The sequence below is a fragment of the Aphelocoma coerulescens genome, chromosome 1 (assembly GCF_041296385.1).
Source record: "Aphelocoma coerulescens isolate FSJ_1873_10779 chromosome 1, UR_Acoe_1.0, whole genome shotgun sequence".
Lineage (NCBI taxonomy): Eukaryota > Metazoa > Chordata > Aves > Passeriformes > Corvidae > Aphelocoma > Aphelocoma coerulescens.
Window position 1 is genome coordinate 93,127,665 of NC_091013.1, and position 24,187 is coordinate 93,151,851.

Below are 24,187 nucleotides of genomic sequence, written 5' to 3' on the forward strand. Positions count from 1 at the left end.
GGGCAAGGACCCTGTGCACATACTGAAATTGTTTTTCCTTTCTTCTTGAGAGACACACTAAATTCTCAGTACTTTTTTGTAAGCCAGACTTCCCTGCTTGCACTTCTCATATGTTCTTTGTGTAAAAACATCATAGTTAATAAAAAGAACTGATTCAACTCACCAATTTCAGGGGTGAACCTGTCTTTTAAACAGAATATTATTAAATTCAACATATATTGGAAGAACAAGAAAAAAATAAAGCATATTCCAGGGAACTGTGCCTCCACATACACTTAACAAGATAGACTCCTCAAAATGCATATTGTCAGTAGCTTTTGCTTTTTCTAAACACTATAAACACAGAAGCCAAGTAGTCTCAGAACACTGAAACAATGTCTATATTACACACAAAGTGTGTAAAAGTACACACCATTATTTGCTATTAGCATCTAAAAGAAAAACTGTCTGGATATGCTGCTAGGAGAAAATCAATTGAAGGAGTGAAGGGGAGGAAGAGCATACTCTGTTTAAATGGTAACAATAAGCACAAGCCCATATTTGTTATTTATAATGATGGTAAGTAAGTCAAACTATTTTGAGGTATTCTTATTTATTACTTGTGAAGTTCAGCTAACAGTGCCGGTCATGTTGTGAACAGTACAAATACAGAAAAAAGAAACAGGCCTGATGATAGAGAGTTTGCAATCAAAGTAATTTTTTTTCTCAGAAGCAACCAGTTTATTAGTATTTTTGTTAATTAATGAAAACAAAATCTCTGAACAGTCTATTCTCGGAAAACATTTTGCTCTGTTTGTCAGTACTTGAAAAGGATTAACACAGTTATTTTTACAATGCTTACATTGATAAGGGATGTTTCCACTTGCCATCACCCATTCCACAAACAATCCCCAGGCAGTCAATATAATAAGTAAAATAAAAATGTTCCCATAAACAAGAACAGTTTGAAGAGTATGCAAAAGGTGTCTTTTTTATAATTACTAACATCAGTAAATTTTAGAACATTGGTATAAATTTTCTATTTATGAGAATGTGAAATAGATGTAATTATTACACTGCTCTTAAGAATGTCCTTTAGGCACTTCTGCTGCTCCAAACCATGTTGCTTCTTACTCTGCTTTTGCTCTAAAGCAAATTAATACCTAAAATTCAATTTCAAGTAGAAAGTAAAATCCTGTAATAGCTCTACTCCTCTGCTTGGATGGTAAATGTTTAAAAATTTAAGGAGAGAACCAGCTTCAGGATCCAGAGAAGCTCTTGGAATTCTAGTTGTTCAACCTTTAGAAACTTCTAGAAACCCTTGTGACTGTCCCATACTGCAACCTCTACCATATCCTCAACCCTAGACACTAAAATAAGAGTCTTGTTGGGAAGAGAATCTGTTCTCAGCTCCCCAATCCCCCTACCATTAATGGGGATGCTTTCCTCTTTCCTGTCATGTCTGAGTTTTGCTGATGAAACAAAAACAGAGCAGAGAAGGCCTTCAGTAAACTTCATTATTAAGTGACTTACCTTTCAGCCTACAAATTGTAGCCACTGAGTCTTTCCTAGCACCTGTCTCCATTTATTAGCAAAAGAAGAGAAGATAATTCTTCCCTCTCTTCTAAGTTACATATGGTTTGCCCGGTAACCCACAGGATTTTCCCAAGAGCTATTGTAAGATACAAACAAGTCTTACAGCTCCAGGTTGTTGACTTGCCCTTTCAACATGACAGCGAGGCTGCTGGAGCAGACAGGGAAATGCACTGAACTGAGGGACGAATAATGTAACAGTATTTCTGTACACAACTCCTCACAAGCTGTTGCCTACTAGAAACTGACCAGTCACCTTGCTGCCCTGAGAATTGTCACACATCTGGGACAGAGAGCTGAGAGCCTTGGAGAAGACCCCCTCCTTACGAGATCAGTTTAAGAATTTCCCTACCACCAAGTGCTGAGGAAAGGATAACAAGAAAAGGAAGGCAAAGGAGTGAATAAGAGCACCATGTCACCCTAGAGGCCCTGAGAAGACAGTCATACTTTAATGTGCCAGGCCTTCCTCTCCCTGGGATCACATCTCTCTTCTTCCTTTTCCATGTGCATTACCAGATGCGACATTTGTTTTCTGGGTTCATTGGGGATCCACTGGGACATTGGAAGCTCTTGGAAAAGTCCTGGCTGTTGCTGACAGGCCCAGACACACGAAGTGGCAAGGGACTATGTGGATCTGTGTTCAGGGAAGACTGGAGTTTCTCTGGATCCTGATGTCCACACATTGCCTGAAGGGAAGCAAAATAGAAAAGTCAGTTTGGCCGAAAGTCCTCGTGTGAACAAGACTTATGGCTTCTCACGCCTCCACACACACCAGAGGGTGCTGGAGTAAACAAGGAAACATGCTTACGTGGCTGCCAACAATGTTCAGATCTTTCTTCTGATTGTTTTCCCTTTCCTTAAACTTCTCTTTTCCCATTTCACTCTCTGACAAGCCATCTGCACTTTTTCTATACTTCATAGTCCAGAACACAGAGAGTTTAGGCCACCCTGGCTAGGCTCATGCAACCTTGGACTCCATCTAAAATAGTGGTGAAGATGTCTCAGTGCCTAGATTCAGCTTCTTAAGTGAAATCAATGAGTGCTCATCAACAAAGGAGAGCACTTGCACAAAATCCCATTACTACTCAAGAGACTTGGGGGAGGATTATATGACTTTTCTGGTGTTAAACTGGCAATCCAAGTCTTCATTCTCATTATTTCAGTCTTTATTTATCAACAAACGATGCAGTAGCTGCCAGACAGCCTCTGAAATGCAAATCTTGTCACCAAGACCCAATAAGCTGTTTATTTACACACTGCTCTGACTTAGTGAACACACAAAACTTTTCCCTTTGCACAGTTACACTGACTTACAAGGACGTGATTTTTTGAGCACAGAAATCCAACCATCTATCATGAGGAACTTGACAGCACAGCTACACATAGCTCCACAATTTGCAGAAATCCTTACTGCAGATTCCACAAAAACCACAAACTATGTGTGCATGTACTTCTAGTTCTCCAGCTCTAAATAACATTTGAAACTCTTTTTTTCACTATCAGTCACTCAGAGTGACATGACATCCAGCCGTTCACCATGACAGAGAAGTGAATGAAGGAAAGGATGGACAGATACATTACTTTTGCAGTTGGGTTTCTCTTTCCATGTGTAAGATTGCTCACAACAGCAAAGAAAGTAGTCAGAAGCTGGCTATGAAGCCTGCTTTCCCTGACACAGTTGGTCTGCTATGACTTAATTGTGGTGGATTTCAGTGCATTGTAAAATATATATTTGCAGACAGGTCTTTTGTTAGCTTTGAGATCCATAACAGGTTAGGAGCTGTAAATATGAATTTTAGCTTCTAAATAAGATTCTGGATCTCACAGAATCATTGGTCATTCCCAGTTCTGTGAAGAAGGAGAAAAGTGATTGAATATTGAGAAAGACAAACTGTAAGAGTGTGGAAGAAATGGAGAGTGAGAAAGACACACGACTAGCATTCATTACATGAGCAAAACTGAGGTAGAAAAGTTGATCATGTGAAAGTCCAATTTTAGGTAAATCTTTCTCTTCTTTGTGCTTTTTCATCCAATTCTTGTAGGCCTGTGGAGAGATAAAATGGATAATAATAAAGCTTCCTTTAGACAGTATTGCAAGCTCATGTCTTCTGTCAGTGAAATCTATTAATTTGATAACTATTTAATAAATTAGAAACTTTTTATCTCACTCTGAGGCTTTCTGCTGCTGGCCATGCCCTTAAAAAGTCTAAAGTGGGAGAGTAACAATATAATTACTTTCTTTACCATTTCAGATGCTACTACACTGATACTACCACACACATTGTCATAAGATGTTGTAATTGTACTATGAAAGAATGAAAATTAGTTTCAAAACAAATCACAAATATTTGACTATAGATTAAAGAATTTCTACCTCCCAATGTCCTTCATGAAAAATGTAACAAGTACCATCTTAGACCTAGGGATCTCACACTACCCTCAGCAGTTAAACTGCTGAAGTACTGTATGAGGAAACAAAAAATTCTCTCTAAAGTACTGCTGAAAACATTGTTATAGAGTCATTTCACCACCATACAAAATTCTGTTTCATGTCTCAGCTTACTTCCTCAAGTATAACATAAGCATATATACAATAGCATGCCTTTGTATGCATGACATAAACAGGGAAGTAAAGGTGGTGAAGGAGAGAATCTGTCTTACATGGACATATAGAGACTATGAGCAAAGCTTTGTGAGGAACCTCTCTCTGGACTAAGAGAGGACATGCTGGGCTCATGCTTCACGGGCGCAGGTGGTGTAAGAAACTTGGAACTGGAGAAGGAGGTGGGAGAGGGAAGCAGCAGGGCAACCTTGTGTGTTATGTAGTGAGACGATGAGATTCCAGAAGTAAGCAAACCACAATACCTGGTAAGCGACAGCGAGCCCTCCAGTGTCAGCTGTGTTCTCCAATAGTGTGAAGGTGCCATTGACATTAAAGCTGTAGCTTTCATAGTGTTCAACCAAGCAGTCTGTAGATCTTTGTAGTGCACTCCTGTTGCATGCAGGACAGTCCACAGGCAACACTGTGGGGGAAAAAGTCCTAGAAGTAAAACTATTTATGGCATTCACCTGTGTTCCTCACATTAATCACTGATTCTTCCTAGTAGCCAGCATGGACTGGAATGTTTTTTCCTTAAGTTCATCTACCTCAATAATATATGTATACACTGATATAAGGACCGGGATTTCAGATCCTCTAAGGGAAAGTACCAGTGGGACCTAGAAGAGTAAATAAAGACACCACAGCCAGTACCCACCATAACCATAGAATGAGTGAAGAATTTCATGTGCCATGAAGACCCCGATGGCTCCAAAATTCACAGCGCTGAAAAATAAAGATGAAAAGAGTGCTTTTGGAAAGAAAAAGAGGGCAGAGGAGCATTCTTTATAGCCACTGAGTACGACTGTGTGCTCCACAGGAGCATTCTGCTCTGGGACCCCACAGAAACACTTTGTATGTGTTGTCACTCAGATGTGTAAAAGTGCAAATACAAGTGTAAATTATCCTACCAATGCTTAAAATTGTATTATGGGCTTATTTTAAAGTATTTGGAGTTAATAAGCCATCATAACAATGATGAGCCTATGAATGAGATTCTGCCTTCATTAGCTGTAGTGACAGGTACTGTTGTTGAAATATGTCCTTATTGACCCTCTACTGTCTGAAATGCTGCACAAACAGCAGCTACAATGGTAACCATACAAAAGCAGGATGTTTGGAGAAGCAATCTTGCAGCTTTTGTCTAGTGAGAAAGAATACATAAAACTGGCAAGGCAAATTAAAATCATGATGATTTGACTGCAATTACTCTGGTCTAGCATTGGCAAACTTGCTACAAGCATGAGGTTGTCCTAGAGACCTCCAGCAGTTCTTTCCAAATAGAATTTCTATGGTTCTATGCAATGAATTTACAGATACTCTCAAAAGGAAGAGAACACTCAAAATGCATTTCCATTATATGAAATGATGGACTCATTCTATCTTCCCGTGCACTGATTAACACAGCTGAAGCATAAAATTATCGTACTGGATCATTATTTCACCACTGGGAACTCAGTAAGAGTTCTATAGCTGATAATTTATAAATGTTACCCAGAGAAGTTGTGGATGCCCCATCCTTGGAAGTGTTCAGGGCCAGGTTTGATGTGGCTCTGAGCAACCTGGTCTAGTGGAAGGTGTCCCTGGCCATGGCAGGGGGTGGAACTAGATGATGTTTAAAGGTTTCTTCCAACCCAATTATTTCTATGATTCTATGATACTGTAACAATTGTACTGCTTTGCTGAGTTTTTGTTCTAAAAATTATCTTCATAGTCACCTGAATTAGCTTTTGCCAGTTAAACTCCGGAGCATCATCTGAGAAAATGCCATTGTACCAACTCACCAAAAGCTGATTAAGTTTTACTTATCAGTCTATTCAACTGAGGTGACAGTGAGAAGAATGTACTTTACTAACACTGAATACAAAAGGAATAAGAAAGCATAGACATTTTTCACAGAGGAAAAATACAGTGACAGCCTATACCACTGGAAAAAGAAATTATTTTCTGCTATTCTTTTGAGATGTCCTTTTCTTCATACTATAATAAATTAATTAAATACTGCAAGGACTGGTGATCTTCGAGATCACTATTGAGAAAATAATTACTTTTAACTCAGACATGTTTCTTTCAAACTTCAGCCTCTTGCCACAGCGTGAGCTTATCTTTCAGTACAATGGTATTCGGACAAGTATCTATCCACTATCAGGCAAAAAGGACATTGAATGATATGTTTACAATCAACTGCTTGAAGTGCTTTTATTATCAGAAAAAAATATTGCATAAGAGATCTGTTCCATGTGATGAAAGAACACAACCAGAGGAGCATGATCTAGAGAAGTGTCATTACTGCAGGGGAAGACTCAGAATTAAACATCTATTTGCTTGGCAGAAAAGGTTTCTTAAAAAAAAATGAGAGAAGAACTGTGATACATTTGAAAAAGACTTCTGACAAGAAGTTGCTCTGTGAGGCTCCAGTTTTCTCTGGGTTAGATTTCAGGAATCCTTGGAATCTAGAAAATGAGGGGCAAAGGTGAAATGTCTTCTTTGCAGTTAACCTACACATGACTTTTGCCTCTTTGCTCTGGAATAATATCTTTGTCTTGTTTAGTTTCACCTGATTTTGCTTCAGCAGAGTCAACGATCACTCACTCCCAGAATTCATCAAGCAGTATATCCATCCGGCTTTAGAAAAAGCTGGATTTCCCCCCTTTACTGTGTCTTTCTGGGAAGCAGTAAGAAAAACAGATTAAAGACAGACCACCCACTAAGATTCCTCCTGGAAGCATGGTGCAGCCCAGGGCCTACACTCAGCTTGCACCTCTTAAGCCCCTCCATACCTGGGAAACTCCATGTGGAAAAACGGACTGCGGAACATTCCAGCTGGAAAGACCACCATGTGGTGCCTTATTGAATAGTATGAATGCACACTCCAGGGGTGCACATGCCAGCTAGAAGCAAAATAAAAAGAGAAATTAGAGAATGTATTAACTCCTTATCTCAAACTTTGATCCTTTCTTGCACCAACTTGCAAAAATAGTTCAACTGTTCACACAGCACCAGCAAATTATGAAATTCACATTATCTAGAGTTACAGGTGATTGAAATAAATCTTCAGTTGTTTACAGATGGTCAGAACTAATATCTCAGTTTTCATAGACATGAAGGGATTCTCCCTCACAATTTTCCTGTCAAGTAAATTAGGATTAGTAACCTAATACTGAATACTCTTCAGGAGGACTAAGGTCCAAAGCACGTCTGTCAATGCTGCCTTCCTTCTGAAGCATCCTATGTCCTGCCTTTGAGGTGACTCCACCAGCATTCATGTCATCACAGTGCTTTGCTGTTTACTTTGTTGGGAAGCCCAGGAGAACCAGCTATCCCTCTTAATCAGGGGTGTATGGTCAAAAAAAGGGGGTTTTTTTCAGGGGTCTGGGGGTCTCTTCACAACGATGGGGTATTTTGGTAGCATTGTTCAGGCTGAATGTAGGACAGGCTGCCAAATGCAAGGGTTTTTTAAAGCAGGATGCAGCAATGCAGACTTGCAGCAACATTCAGAACTGGTGAAACCACATTCAGAAGTACTGAGTCCAATTCTGCCCACTGGCCCCCGCCTGCCCTTCCTCCTCTTCCACAGTAAAAGAGAGCTATAGACATACAGTTATCACAGTTCTGAGTGACCTGAGCTAGCTGATCCTGCCTTGAGAAGGAGGATTGGACTAAGTGATCCCAACAGGTTGATCTCCAACCTCAGTTGGTTCATAAGTATGTGATTCTGTTATATTTTTCAGATCACTATCTTACTTACTTATCCTGTGGGTGATGCTGAAGGAGCTTCAGGTAGGAATTTTCCCTCAATATTTTCAAGCAAGCCACCACATTGAGGAAAAAAGTGTCTTCATTTATCTCCAACTGAGGGAAAAGACAGGAAATGTGACTGTCACAGGGCGTAAGCAAGGAATGAATTGAACAATTGAGAAAAAGAAAAAATTAGAAAAAAAAAAGTCCCATGGATCAAAAAAGGGTTAATCAAAACAGAAACCAATGGGATACTAGTAGGTTTTTTCTCTCCCAGTTCTAAAGACCTTCAATTTAAGATATGACAGGAATGTTATCTGAAGGCCAAACAGAACATACAAACAGGTAAAAAATTACTTCGATCAGGCCAGCCACTCTAAATAGGAGACAGTATAGGCAACAGTATAGAAGCAACAGATTAAGGTTCTCTGGCCCCATATTTTCCCAAAAAATGATAAGTAGGAAATGTGCTCCAGAGGTCATAGCCTCTTTTGTAAGCAGACAAGATAGCAGTTGATACAGGTAAACTGCCAGTAATGAGGCAGGCATGTTTACATTATATGCCTCACATTCTGGTATTCCAGGTTCACTTTGTCAGTCTGGAGTATGTGAGCTGGATAACCAATCTCCACTTGTAGTTTGGAAACCTAAAATAATAATAAACAAACAAACAAACAAACAAAAAGAAACTTGATCAATAGGAGGCTTTACATTCTGCAAGTCCTTTTAAAGGCTATTTCTGACCAATGTAAGCAAGTCAGCCCTTTAAAAGGACAGCTACTCTCTTTCAAGAAGATATCTTGTCCTGCTGCTCTGCTTTCTTAACTCTACGACCTGAGGCCTAATGTTGTTCTATTCTTTTTCTTTGTATTGTCTTCTGCCATTCAGCTTTTTAGCTTTTAACCTTACTAGATGTATAAAATTGAATTGTATCTCAATAAAATTAATTCAGAGTATCCGTGGACAAACAAAAACAGAGCCTCTCTATGCCTACACATCAGTGTATGTGTACCTATGGTACTTACAAAACCACCTTCAATATTTAGTATGAATAAGACATCTATTTAAGACTGTGTGCCTGTAGAAGCAGGTAGGAATATATAAAGGTGCAGGTCTCTTCTATTCCTTCTCCAAAGGCTTCAGGGAAAGGAAGGCCTCAGTACGTCCTGCCTTCTGCACGCACCAAGGCTTTAGCGTTTCGGCGAGTCTGTTCATCCATCCACTCCACCTGATCCAGGCGGTCGTAGAGGGCATCTTGGATCGCAGAGAACATCTGCTCAGCCTGCCATGGATAAAAAAGAGAAGGCATGGTCAAAACTGCACAAAAACATTGCTCACTCTTAGCTACCATCTTCACATGTTCCAGCAATTCAACCACAGAATAACTGAGGGAAAATTCCTTTCTTTTTGTGATGAAAGAAAATATTTCAGTTTCTACAGTGATTTAGGCTTAAGTTATTTGGCATCCAGTTTTTCCTCACAGGGCTCACTGTTCTCTCCCACACACCTTTTCATCTGGCCTCTCACAGTAACTTAGAGGGAGACAATTCCTTCTCATTCAATAATGAATAATCGTACCCCTTCATGAGCAAAATGAAAATTCAGTATCCACAAGTAATTCTTGTTAGTGTCTCCCTTTTGAAAATTATGGCAATCTGAGTTAATCCTTCTCAAAATTATGCTTTAATAATCAAAATTTATGCTTCACTACATGTAGTCTTGGTTTTCCCATTAGCTTTTCTTGGTGTTATTTACTCTTGCCACCTTATAGACTTCAAACTCTTTGCAAAACCTGGTGCTACACTAACTTTCCTCAAAAGAGAAAGGAACTCTGACCATCACAGGATCAAAAAAAAGAAATCTTTTCCACACTGCAGGCAGGTGTTCTTTTTTACTGTAGACCCATTCAGAATGTTTTCATTCGAATGCTTAGTGTTCTTGTTGAGATATATCACATTGGTGATGAATACTGTTAACACTAACTCTTATTCCAGGGAGCACACAGAGATTGCATGCATTTGTACCGCTGTCATAGCTGTTGGTACTGCACATACTGCACTTTTCTAACAGTTGAGACAAAGATAATAGCTGGTATTTAGCATTGATCATTCTAGAATGACATCAGTATCTTGTTCTGACATATTCCAAAAAAAGGAGGGAACTTGCGTAAGCAGAGGAATATATAAAAAGGCAGGAAACCTACACATGATTTTTCTGCCTTGATGTGGTCTTAAGGTGGCATGTCAAAAAAAGAAAGAGGTGAAGCTGAGCTCTGCTTGGGGGTTAAGATGATGAATACCTACAAATTTCTTGGTCTGCTCAGGGAAAATTTCTTGCACAATCATCTTCCCTAGAACTGGCTCAAAGAAAGAGCTGGTATCAGTCAAGCACTTCCTCCAGCGCTCAGCTAGCATCTGTAGGAACAAAGAAGTAGAAACACATGAGAGTGAGGGCAAAAAACTAGGAAATCAGTAAAATGATATGTAGATGTGTGGTCAGTAGCATATGCACTGCTGAATAAGAATGACAGCAGTGAATAGGTAATGTAGTTCTATTTAAGCTACCTTAGTAAGCATTTCTAGTAAAACATTTCTTTCCCTATGATTTACTCCACTTACCTCAAGATGAAGATTTGTATGTTAGCAGAGAAAAATCCATAGAAGAAAGATGACCATCTATATATTTTTCCTACTCCATGATACAGTACACTCAGCTCTCTAAACTTTTGTGTGTCATGTCTACTTCCACATTTCTTTTGAGAAAAAAGAAGCACTTAATGGCTTGGGGAGAGTAGTTTTTCTCTCCAAATCGAAGAAACTCCATTCATCTAAGGCATCAAGGGAACATTCAGAAGGTATGACCTACAGTGTTCAGCTGTTAGGGAGGCTGAAGAAGCTGATAAAAGTCTGACTCACCATTCTAGATCCCATTTTTCCATAAAGGATCTTATACAGCTCCAGGCGTGCATCTTGGAATCGACTGTCAAGGGCTGGGGAGAGATTCCCAATCAGACAAACAATCATATAAATGTGAGGGACCCTGTAGACAGGAGATTGAAGGCTGGTCACCATAAACACACAAGTGAGGCAAGTGTCAGAGGAGCAACTTAAGGCAGAGAAATCCTAGGAATCTGAACAATGACAACAAAGAACTCTGAATGGAATACACCTGGATGCTATCAAAGGAGGATGATTGACAGGAGTCTACTAAAGAAACTCCCCAAAACACTGTGGAGATTTAAAGGGTAACTGCCTGCTGGGGCACAGGATTCTTTATAGGAAGTTGGAGAAGGATAACTTTTAGGACTGGGTGAAACTTATAGACTATTATGAGAGGTCTGTGGGATTTTGTAAGATTTATGATGGCATGTTTACAGGAAGGACCAAAGGCAGGGAAAGGAAAGGATCATAGTGGATTGGGAGAATATATGTGGGGAAAAAGGAGAGGAAAGGTGGTAGAAAGGGATGGTTGAGCATAAACTTGTGCTTGCCAGGGCGTCTGTCTGATTGAGCTCTGCACATGGTCACCAGGATACGTCCTATCTTATTAAATGCTATTGTTAAGTAACATTCTACTCACTGTGTGTGGGGATGGAACTGGATGCTGGAGAGACAACGAGTCTGAGACTAGTGGAGGGACTTTGGATCCAGCTGGCTTCTGGAGAGTGCGGGAGTCTGAGAGCTGGCTATTGGGAAATACTAGTGGTTTGGACCAGCTACTGAAAAGACCTGATAGGCGTGTTTGTAACAGGAAGACACCAGAGTACCAGCAACCAAAGTAGGGTTGCAAGACTCATATATTCCATGTGATATATCCAAGTGGACACCAGGAGATCTTGGCCAGCTTCTTGACAGACTGAATACCTAAGACCAGCTATTGGCATGTGTGCACACACATATTTCACTAGTATTGAGCAATCTGATCAGCTGGAGCTGAGGAACAGGATTAGTCTGGGTTCATGTTTGTATGAGTGCTATGGGTGGATGGGTGACAGTCAATACACTGTGTTCCCTCTCTGTGTGACACACATAAATATATTATTTTATATGTGTGTTCAGACATGGTACATGCATATGCAAGCCTATTGGGAATATATGCTAAGCCATAGCACTGGCCAAACCTGTGGATATAAAGCCACAGCAGTCTTGCAATTGTTAGACTATTGGATTTAGCAGCCTCTAAGACAGACCTATTAAACCTATAGTATTTGAAGTAAGTATTTCTTGGGGCATGAGCAATCATAGCTATCAACTCCTACCTTCCCTCGTGCCATTCCTTGATGAGCTGTGACATTTCTCTTAAGTAATCCATGTCATGCACTGCAATTGGCTGAGAGAGGTTCATTGGCATAGGATGGAAGACAGCCTGGAGACATGCCAGCCAGTCAATAGCAGGTGCCTTTTCCTGCAAGTAAAACAAAACTACATGCTGAACTATGAATCTAAACTGGATCACAAGAAATAACAGGAAAACCAGGATAGTCTTCCTAATACTGTTAAGAGATACTTTTGACAAGTTAAATTGTTTTTATAATGTGTATCTTGAAGAGGAGAATTGACTTTCTTGAAAGGGAATTAGCGCCAGGGAGGGGAGAGAGTTGTGGGCCTGAAAAAATTCTGACTGTCAGTTAAAGACTGTAAGTTAAAGGATTATTTAAAGCTCAACAGGCTCCAAGTGTAATTTGCAAGACAATGGCATCTAATAAGCATGTCTGATATCTCTTTTGATCTGGATCTTCAGAATGAAGACATGAATGTCACGTGTAATTGTGTTGCTCAAATTCTAAGGCACAGATACCTGTAGCTCCCTAATGGTAGTGCGAAAGAACAGCATCCCCCTCTGCTGTCTTTTCTGCAGTGGGGTGACAACTCGCTGGAGGTTAGAGATGAAGGACAAGGTCAGGGAAAAGGAATCAGTGGCACCATCCTCTGTCCCTCCAAGTAGGACCCCCAGTCTCTCCAAATATGAAAGATACACACGGAGAACCTGCAATGCAGAATATGTGACCAAAGGAAGATACATGACTGAAAATTAGTCACTCCATCCATCCATCCATCTTGACTGTATAAACTTCAATCTTTGAAAGCTACTGCAGACCCGCCCCATTCCTAAAACTGTCTTCTTTCTGCAACATCCTTATGTAATTATTCATGTGGAATACACCTTGCCAAGTACAGTTCCTCTCTCAGTGAAGAACACTGAATTCCCAAAAGATTATTTTTTCTCACAATTACAGCTCACAATTACTTCAAATACTGGAATAATTTTAGAGATGTAGGCCTGCCATCTCTGGAGTCAAAGGAGAGAAATTCAGTGATATAATGAGACCGCTTTTTAATGGAGAGAAAATGTCAACTTCTTGTTTCTATCTTCATGAGGTTTCAGAGTAATGTTTATGCTGGCTCAGGGGTCTTATTGAGGACTTTTCTGAAAGGCTCAGAACAAGAAACTGAAATAATTCCATTTATATGAATTTGGAGAAATGACAGGGTTTATTTTGTTACAATGTCCCAAGGTCAAAGTTGTTGATTGTTCCCTCAACTTATATTCAAAACTTTTTAAAATATGCCTTAAAAAGCTAGCTATCACTCCCTACAACACACAAATTTTGTTATAAAGCCTTATTTTGGACAAAAACATCTTCTAAAAAACATTCAGGCAAGGCAAAAGCTAAAATGAAGCCCAGATTCAGATTACTTAGCAAGTAGAAATTAAAATTATAATTATAACATTCTGTTTCTACACTAGAAGCTTTCAATCTGGGATCTAAAATGGGCTACATTTTACAATCTATCCTTTGGAAAAGTAGAGTTTTGTAAAGAATTCCATCTGGATGCATTTTCAGAGGTCACTGACCATAACCCATGGAAACAGACCACTCTGAACCAGGAGGCAATTTAAGGAGATCCCTGCATCAAATAGCTATATCAGAGCTTCAGGCTCTGATATGTTACCTTAAGATAATTTTTCTCTTTGAATTCACTCTCAAGTGGAATCTCAAACTCAGGATGGTCAATCTGCAAAAAGGAGTAAAGGAAAAATGTATTATTATTTTCAGAAAGAATGGAAATGTGAGGATATTTTGGTAATTTCTGTATCATGGAATTTGAAATGTTATTAACTTGCTTTTACTTTTGGAAAATGTTTGTAAATTCTTCAGAGAAGAACAAAGGCTTAACTTGAGCAAGCCTTGGTCTGACTCTTTACTCACAGGGCTTCCTTGATAATGCTCTTTCTTTAGCATACTCACCTGAATAATATTGGTCTTGGGGTCAAAAGGACTAGGTCCCACAAGGACTCTAAAAAATGGGAAGGTGCTGTATCTGCCCATGAGAATCTGAAGAGTTTCGTTAAAATCTTTCGTTTCCCCCACACCTGTGTTATGCCATCCACCAACCTAGAGAGAGATAAAAATGCTGCAGGTGAGAAAAACTGTTTTTTTTTTTCTTTTACACCTATAAGCTCAGCCATTATGATAACTGAGAAGCAACAGAGCAAAAAGCACCAGGAGAAACTCACAAAGTGTTCTACATATGCTGCTGGCTTTAAAATGACCTGACACTTTCCCCTAAGCAAAGCTATGAACTGCAAAATGACACAAGGAAAAGGAATTGTAATTAGCAACAGAGTAAAGTGTGCAGGAAAAAATACTGGGTAAGCAGGAGACAGGAAATAGGTTTAATTTTTCTGAAGCCATTCAGAAGGACAAACAGGGATCAGGATTTACAGGTCCCACCTCCCTGACAAGCAGATTCATAGGTGGGCCTGTAGTCACTGTTCCTCCTGATGGAAGGTTCTGCATCCTCTTTTGACACAGGGCGTGAATGCTCTTTGTTGGAAGGAAGAATGTGCAGCTCTCCCTGGCATTGAGAGGAATCTCCCAGAATGGAAAGAGAAGGATTTTCTCCTTTAAACAAGCTCTCTTGGAAGCCTTGACTACTGAATGATCATCTAATTTTCGACACAAAAATTTCATCCATTCCAGGTGTTCCTTGATCTGTGAGTCAGATCCTATTGAACTGAATTTCTGAGATTAAACATGATCCCTCTTTGCAGTATTGGTTTTTTTGCCATCCTTAAGTAATGCATAAGGTCATGAGGAAAGATTCAAGTACCTGATGTCAGAAAATCAGTTCTTGAAACAGCATTTAAAGCTAGAAGATTTATCACTTAGAAGTAGTGCTGTGAACCATGACTAGGGTCAGATTCTAGAAAAATTACGTCATGTAGGACTGTATGACCCTAACTGCCCATTTTCCTTCTCCCTGCAGGAATTCTCTTCCTGAGGGAGAGGAAATAGCACAAACATTCACCTGATTTAGGAGGTCCTTCAACGTCTGAGCTCCTTGGGATTCTATTCGTTCAGTATCCATGCAGGAACGATAAAATTTCATTGCTTTCTCCTTGGCTGAGCCTCTTATCCCAAACTGTGGACTTTCTGAAGAAAAAAAGGACATTTTAAAATTTAAAAATAAGTTTAAAAAGAAGTTGGGACAGTATTAGAGCAGAGAACGGTTTTAAGAAAATACTGTACTTTTATCCAGAACATTTTAATAAATAAATCCACATTTCCCACAGTGACTCAAAGCAAGGGACCTTCTAGCGCCATGACTCTTCCTGAGACCAAATACGTGAGTTTCTTTGCATGGAAGCAGGAGTACAACAGGAAGATGGTGCATATCTAGGCTTCAGTCCCCCACAGAGACAGGACACATCATCAGAGTGCACATTCAGACTAGCAGAGCAACAATGGCCTACTTTGACAAGGCAACAGGAAAATGGTTTGGGTTGCTGCCAGAATTTTAAAGCGTGACTTTCATCTGTTACACTTGGCAAGGGGAATTAAAATGTTTAAAATGTTTAAAATGCAGCTACTGTAATATGACATGCTCAAAACCAAATCTGTACCTGTAATGACAGAAGAACGAAGAGAGGGGACTCAGTCCCTGTTAGGAATGATTGTGCTCTCGGTTACTACTATTGTCAGCTCTGACCGAGGCAGATGCCGAAGGTAACACACCAATCATCTGTCCCTACCTAAAAGCCTTTTCAGGATCAACAGGTTTTCTTCCAACAACACATCAAATACATTTAGTGATTCTTCTCTGGTTCTGCTTGACTGTTTGCCTTCCCATCTGCCACAGGCATATTTGTAGAAGTTCTCACAGGGGTTTACAGTGTCATTCCTAGAATTCAGAAGTCTTTCCAATAGACCAAGATCTGACTCAGCATCACAGGATCCTGAAGAGGAGATAAATAAGAGAGAACTGAGAAGTGACAGCGGAAAGTGAGAACAACTCTAAACAAAACACTTTTATGGGACAGTTACCCCAAAAGACTTATTTTTGGTACAAGCTCCTCCGCATGCAGTGTTCAATTCCTTGTAAGGTATTGCTGAAAGTGTGTTTTCTCTTTCACTTCCCAGGGAGATTGTCCTCTGTTTGTACTATTTAGGCAGCCACAAGCTGGATTATTTTGCATTCTCAGTGTCCTTCCCCTGGATCAGCCGAATTTGGCCACATGATAAACAAGAAACAACTGATGGTGTCAACACGTGATGAAACAGAAGGACAGCCCAGCGAAAGTAATGAGATAAGATTAAAACAACTTTTTTTCAAGCATGGGAAACATTTCTCAGCAATGACATTTGCCAAAAGAGGACAAGGACTTTCTAGAATATCTTGCTTTGACCTATAACTCTCTTTTTCTAAACTGCTGCAAATCACCAGGTATATGTTCTCATTTTAGTTTAGTATCTTATATCAACATCAGATCAGATCCCTTATTTACTGAAATAATCCACTTGTAAATCAAGGTGAGATTTCCCATACTATGGTTTCAAAGTTGACATGGGAGAAGGTAAGCAGAATAGAAATGGACTAGATCTAAACTAACAGTTTTTCCTTGGTCTCTGAAGTGAGCTGTCTCCAACACACAGCAAGAGCTAAAGAAAAAATCTCGGTAAAGAGTCAACAGTGCTTATTTTGGAGCAGGGAATACCTCTATCCACCAATATAAATGCACCTTCAGTACTGAGCTTTCTATATGCACAGACATTGACATGGACCATTCTGCAGATAGTTCTTTAGCAAATTTGGAAGGTAAATTAATGTTTCTGGTCTATACTCACAGCTTCTCCATTAGCAAGAAACTATAACTTCTTCTTTTACTCTATGACTGCACTGATCTGTACTAGAAAACCAGAACTAAAGTCAGAGATAAAAATGCAGAGGAGGAGCTCCAAGTACCAGATTCAGTTCTGTTTCCTGACTATAGACAGAGCAGAACACACTGATGAGGTGCAAGACAATAAAAAGCTGCTCTCCCTCAAAACTGGGCTCAGGCATATTAAATGGCAGGCAGAGGAGAACAGATGTGGAGGATCTCTGCCCACTGTGACCCAAGGAAGAGGTAGAAAAATGTACCTTTTTGACAGAAAGTGTTATGACTCCTGGAGATTCTGAAAGTCTGGTTCTTAATACTGATGTTAAGCTTAAAACACAGTGGAGGCAGGTAAGAGATAAAGGGGTCTTAAAACGGGGTGGATGAGGAAGACTAGAAAAGGGTATCTTATATTATACCTAGAGCACAAGTCATCACGAGGTAGGTGATAATCAATGTAAACCCAAGGAGAGTACTGAGAAGAAGTGCACACAGAAGTACGCTTTTCCCCTGAAGGCATCGTTCTTTCTTTGCACCTGTTCTCAGCTCCTGGTCACAGGTCTGAAGAGACAGAAAAAATGAAGAAAGAAAAATTCATATTAAGGTTAGCACTGATAATATACTCCATCTCCCACGTAGTCTACTAGAAAATCACTCACAGGACTACTGCCAAAACACCAATAGTCATCCAAGTCATCTACATGACTGTACTCCCAGAGGCTTTCTCCCTTCCTCATTTCCCTTTCTTTTCAAGCTATAACTGTTGCACAGTGTTATGAATTATGCATTGAAAATCCAGCTTGCTATGAGGAGATTTGTCCCTCCATGGTTCATTTTGTTTTATGGAATCACCTTGCATGTACTTCCTGAATATATCAAAGCCTTTTTGCATCTATAAAACTAGTAACAGGATGGCTAGGACTGGTGGTTCTTTATACTGCTACAGTCTGGCAACCTGAGCACTAATTTCAGATCTCTCCTGAAGAAATAAAATACTGCATCCTAAGCCCTCAAGTCCAGTTCAAGTGAGAGAAAAGATTTGTTCTATTCTACATGGAGTAAGCTGTAAATCACTGAGAAGATCTTAAATACAGACAGGTCTTCTCTCACTCTAATTTAGTTTTGTTCATAATCTAGGTGTGTCTTTTTTTGTCAGTGGAACAGCCTAGGCACCTAATGAGTACACCTTCTGTTTTAGATATCTGTTTTAGCATGAGCTGAAGCATTGTCCGGAGTTATTTGTCCTTTTCTCTGTTGACTGCAAAGGAAGCTAAATGACTATCATAGGATACACCCCTAGCATCTACCTGGATATAGTTAGATGAGATGACATTTTCTCTGGGTGTTCACTCCTTCTGCATACTTTGATGTACATAAGACTGGAGAACAGCAGTTTACAAAGGAACAGACATGTGAATGCATGCTGGTAATATATAAAGAAAGGGAAAGAACTGAAAAAAATGAAAAGTGGAATGACTAAATAAGAATAAACAGTGAGAAAAGAGAGGCAGAAGGGGGGAAAAAACCCCAGAAGATAATGGAAAACCTCAGCTGCAGCAAGGAGAAAATCTCATAGCTGTGAAAGCTGATGGAAGTGCTACTGGGAGAGTCCTACATGTCAGTGTCAGGGCCTGACCTGTACTGTCCCCACAGGCTCAAGTTTAGCTCCCTGTTCTATCCTGGTCCTCTGATACAAGAAATCTGTTTTGAGAAACCTTGTCAGGCCTCGGAACTCTTTGAGACAAAGCAAGAGGCAGCCTTAGTGAACATGCCCCTTCTTCACTTGGCCTTTCACAGCTCTCCTGTGCAGTCTCCGTCTGAGCTCTGCTGCAATGGCAGCCATGCCTTCATCTGGACAGGCACGCCACTGATCTGGGTCCTGACCATAACCTACAGACTTGATTCTGCAGGTTTGACCTGGGACCTGTCTCCTCACAAGGGACTTGCCTGGCAATCTACGCTCTTGGCTGACCCTGGGCACTGTCACCAGGCCTGCCTTACACCCATACTGGCGTGCACCCCATGCTTTTTAAGGCATTGCTTCTTGCCTGCCTAGTCATGACTCTCGGGTTCCGGACTGTCATCCCTCTTCTCATTCTCCCTTACCTGCAGTAGCTAAACCGCATTTGTCACCACACTCAGTATCTATGTTCTTTGCCACAAAACAAGGAAACATGGATCTCAACAAAAATCACAAGAAATCGAGCAACATCTCACAGGAATTAAGTACATCACAGTATATACCCTTTCACCTAAGGGAACATTAAGGAAATGAAGGAGTCTGCTGTTAATCATCTGGACTAATATACTATGGTACAACTTCTGCACAAAAACATTAACAGAACAGAAAACAAAAATAAGCAATAGAAAAACAGACCTCATAATTTTATAATCTTTCAAATGTGCATTTTATTCAATCTTGAATAAAAGCCTCTCAAAAGCTTACTCAGCTCCTGGAAATTACTAACAAGAGTTGAATGCCTAACTTCTTTTCTTGCTTAAAATCCTATTCTCCTAACTTCTTCAGCAGGATACAGAATAACTAAATGGAGAGCAAGTACGTACAAGTGACTCCTGACATTAGAAGGTACTAGATACAGAACATGATCATACTGGCAAGGTACAGTGTACAAACTACAAAGGAAGAAATTCCTTTCATAAGCCCCTGTAGCAAAACACCTATTTGAGTCCCGGAGTAAGAGAGTAAGTGTCACAACTTAACAGTATGGTAGGGAAGTGAGTGAAAGAAAATTAGCTTAGCTGATAAAGGAAATAGAAAAACTATTCTTTGGCATGCAAGCCTTCATGTCTCACCATTTAGGAAGAGTGAATGATTCATGATTTACATTCACAATTCTCCGGACTTCTCTGTTACAACAGACCTTGATTTCACACTGAAAATCCAGCCTATTCCTACCATGAAATAATAGTAATTTTGCAATTATTTGGTTTCATGTTATCAGAGGACACCTGTTTCTCTCTTTTGAGTAATAAAAGGCATGGCTGTGGAGATGCTAACAAGAAATTGGTATTTCAAGACTGTCGATGGAATTTCTTATGAATTTCTGCTTAACAGTAGTTCTATTTCAGGCCCATACATCATGTTTATTTTGAAATGCAAAATGCATCAAATAACAGATTTTTAAAAATCTCTAAGAGAAACAGCACTGCCCCCCTAAGTCTCCATTGTGAAACAACAGAAGTACCTGGCTGAGAGCAGCATGCCCAAAATAATAACATAGCACAAAAGAAATGACAGGGGAGTGGAAATTGGTTGTGGACTTGTACTTAGAAACTGGATTATGGCCGGTGTTATGTGAACCATAAGCATAAAAGGTGTTCTTCAAACACTTCACCTTCCATAATAAATGTCTTTCTAATCTTGCCTCTGTAACTGGGTTTGAGAGAAACAGTGGACCTACATAAACAGAAAAAAGAGGAGGGCAGTCATATTTAGTTCTCCTTCATGTCTTTTTCATGACAACAGCTGAAACAAATCTAGACACACAGATACCTGCTCTTTCAATACTCTTATACAGATAGTGACCTGAGCAAAATCCCCGTCAGACTCTTTATCCAGAATGAACTTCACTTTTATGCCACACTGGATTAAGTGGTCCATACACACTGAAATACAGACCCCTTCCTAAGTGAGTGATTCTTGGCCAAGGCAGAAGTGTGGATTGAGCTAGATGGAACCAGAGGTGGCATATCAACACTTCCAGGGCACAGGCTGCAGGAACATTACATAGCTTACAGGAAGCAGCAGCACTTTACTGTGGTATGTTTTGAGACCTGGTTGCTTCATCCACCATGCTCCATATAAAGATACAAGTGAATGGGTTGAACAAGACAGTGGAAAAGGATAAAAATACTTCAATCTCTGACAGGGCTTTTCCTTATAGGCCTCACTTATGGATGAGAAGAATAATCAGTATTTGCATAAAGATGAATGCAATTTCCAGTACAGTTTCTGTTCTTTCATGTTTTTAAGCATGTGCAAAAGCTCAAATTTAAATGGCTTCACTGTAGCTAAGTAAAAACAAGTGGCTGTAAAATCATTAAAAGATTAATTTTAATTTTGTAAATGATAAACATTAATAATTATAAACATAATTATAATTATAAAATTATAATTTTAAATTAATGTACTCTATGTATCGTCTGATTCAAATGTGAGCATGACTTAGGGTAGCAGAATCATGACAAGTACTGTTATCACTAAAGTAAGAACTGTTTGATACAACTAAACCAGCCAAAGAATTTGATTTTCCTTCAGCATCTCCTTCTTTCTGTTTGTGAGCCATTCCTGAGTTCTGAAGTGAGATTGAAGTTACTCTGCCTAATTCTTCCTCACCTTGCATTTTCACAGTGTTTAGTGTGTTACAGAAAAAAAAACACCTAGCTTTCATGAAAATAAAGTAAATTAAAATAAAGAGATCAAAGGCAGAGAGAATTTGAGTTATTTTTCATAACTATTTACCAGATAATTTAAAGGTATTATTTTTCAGCCAGTAGATTATTAATGAATTACCGACTTTGGCTGTTACCCAAATTGTGTTTATCACACTGCTCACATGGATGACATATTTTCAGACTAATGCCCCAATACCACAAAAACCTTCATTTTCTTAAATTTATCTTTTGTCAGCAAATTATTTAAGCACATAAATTGAGCCCATTAAATGTCATTTGAGAAATATTTTAGCCTGTATTTGAAATAGAGTACCTGCTCACATGAAATATGAGACAGAAAGATTGCTGAATTATATTCTGGAGTACTAAAATTGTAGACCAAAACTATGGGCAACGACTAAAATTATGATTGTGGTCTGATCTTCATCATACAGATATTTGGGAATGAATATACAAAACAAACATTTCTTCAAATTCTTCAGCTGTAAAAATGCAGACAAGATAAAGTGACCGTTTGCATTACAGCAACACTCACACTGAACAGATCTCAACGTAACAACACATACAAGTTTCTGTGTTTGTATTACTTAGTAACATAGAACACTTATCTCTGTTGCCCTTGAATGTTCTGTACTTTTTAGCAACCTTGAGGTAACAGTTCAGTGCAATTTGTCTGTACATATGCAATTAAGACTTTGCTAGCTGTTTATATAAGACATCAAAGCAGAAAAAGGACACCACGCTTCATGGGAAGCAATTAGGCTCACCATGTCATTCTCACATTCCAAAAACTATGCCTTGCTTATCCACAGTTATTTGGGGGGGTGGGAGGGGGGGGGAACTGCACGTTTCTGTGTAAGTACTTTCTTACAATACCTTGCTGAAAAACTGGAGATAGAATAAAAGATGTCATTATTTTCATTGTTGTTGTTGTTTTCATTATTATTACTACTAATACTTTTACTATTACTATTATTACTTGTTGTTCGGTGCTTCAAACAGTCCTCAGAACAGCCACTATGGTGACTAACAGGAAGGGCAAGAACCCCTAAATCATGGCACCATATCCCACATCATTAATTCTGAGACCCAGACAAGACCTTTCTGGATACAAACTGAGTCAAACACTCAACTACCCCGGTCCGCCAAGGCAATAAGCAGTGTAGCTATGAAAGGAGAAGGAAAAGAGAGGTGTGCAATGAAGGTCCCTGAGCAGACTGCAAGACAGACCCATTTCCTTACCTGTGGAAGAGTGCTCATCCTTGTCACTGAGCAGGCGTTGCTCCTGCGGCTACCACAGTTGTGAGCTCTGTTTACTTGGTTGCTATCAGTCTTCTGTGCCCACACACTTAGCTAAGTTCAGAGACAATCTCTTCTTCCCAGCTTGGCTGTTTGCTGTGGGGAGGAGAAGAGAAAGGAAAAGCTCTGAGAAAAACACCCTTAGAGAAAATGGGAGGGAGGGAAATGGTGTTTTTGCAACTCTCCGCCCACCTTCTTAACACCTCTACTCCTCATAAAAGAATATTTTTCTTCCCCTTCTGTGTCTCTGTGACCCACCTGCCCTTCTGTCTCTTGGAGCTCCACCGAAATCTTTTTGAACAGAAGTATGTGATTCTCTATCTCCCTCTGCCTCTTCTCAGCTATTTGCTGTTTCTCTTCTCTCCAGCAGCCTCACTATCCTGCCCACCCAACAAGCCTGTTTTGGTCTGATATTCTCCCTGCCACTAGCCTGTTTCAACCTGCTGCTGCTCTGGGGCCCGGAGGCTTCTGCCTATTGCTAGATAGTGTGGGGTACAGATCCCAGCGCTCCTCCTCCCACAAGAAAAGCCAGGGTGCTGACTTGCTTCTTGCTCTCTCTCTCATCTGCACCCTAGTGTCCATTCGAGGGGTGAACACCACCTGACTCTTTCTCTTTCCCATTAAGAGGCATTAAAAAAAGAAAAATCATTAATTACTTATTCTATTTACAGTTATTCATTGTTTCTCAGGAGATGGCCAGCCTGTGTGTCTTTGCTTATTTAAGGAGGCACATCGGGAAGATTTGGGAGGGAGGTTTCTCTGCTTTGAGGACTGGGAGCCTGGCTCACTTCTCTGGGACGTTAAAAACTGAGTAGTGGATGTTGGGATTTGGGACCTTCTCAAGTGGCAGCTGTGAGCTGAGAGAGATGGTGAGGACTAGCTTGGTGTCAGCTTCCAAAGTGCTTGAAACAAGCAGAATACCAGGACGGAACTGTTCACTCCCCATCTTGCTGGTCTCTGAGGGGAATATGATATCTTGGTTCACTAGTCTGAAGATAATTTGGTATCTGCTCAGTTGTTCAGAGCTCCCATCAACCTGATTTTTTCCCTGTTTCTGTAGTGCTTGCGTAATTTCTTAACCCTCCACTATCACAACAGATTTCTTATACAGCTGAAACCAGTTACTTACTCCCAGTTGTTTTTAGCATTCAGGTTACTGGTAATTGTGTCTTTCTATATTTACCAACCAGCTCTAAATACAGTAAAAAACGTCCTTGCATACTGACAAAAAGATCCCTACCGACCTTTCCTTCCTTGCAGTGTGTCACTTCCTTTCAGCTTAACATCAGGATCTATTTTGCAAATACTTCTCACATAAATTGGTTGAGATTTGACTTAATGAAAGTAACGAGACAGTCTTTTGTTAGCCACAAGTAAGATCTTACAGTGAAGATACCTTTG

The 24,187-nt window shown here is 39.8% G+C and overlaps 1 protein-coding gene across 4 annotated transcripts; it reads right to left on the reverse strand.

Moving 5' to 3' along the window:
• Positions 1-268: 268 nt before the first annotated feature.
• On the reverse strand, positions 269-23,269 carry KEL (Kell metallo-endopeptidase (Kell blood group)). 4 transcript variants are annotated; one of them, XM_069017905.1, is made up of 19 exons: positions 23,045-23,268; positions 22,730-22,882; positions 17,491-17,632; positions 15,947-16,150; positions 15,223-15,347; positions 14,160-14,306; positions 13,864-13,926; positions 12,707-12,895; positions 12,168-12,313; positions 10,825-10,948; positions 10,213-10,323; positions 9,093-9,191; positions 8,479-8,556; positions 7,920-8,023; positions 6,952-7,062; positions 4,830-4,897; positions 4,438-4,595; positions 3,521-3,616; positions 269-2,258 (listed from the first exon to the last, which is right to left on the reverse strand). In XM_069017905.1, the coding sequence occupies exons 2-19, from the start codon at positions 22,745-22,747 to the stop codon at positions 2,082-2,084; spliced, it is 2,160 nt and encodes a 719-aa protein (XP_068874006.1). In that variant the 5' UTR covers positions 22,748-22,882; positions 23,045-23,268; the 3' UTR covers positions 269-2,081. The 4 variants fall into 4 exon arrangements, with proteins under 4 accessions (XP_068874006.1, XP_068874014.1, XP_068874024.1 ...); XM_069017913.1 differs by having other exon boundaries at positions 22,979-23,268; XM_069017923.1 differs by lacking the exon at positions 14,160-14,306 and having other exon boundaries at positions 23,045-23,269.
• Between the last annotated feature and the right edge of the window lie 918 nt (positions 23,270-24,187).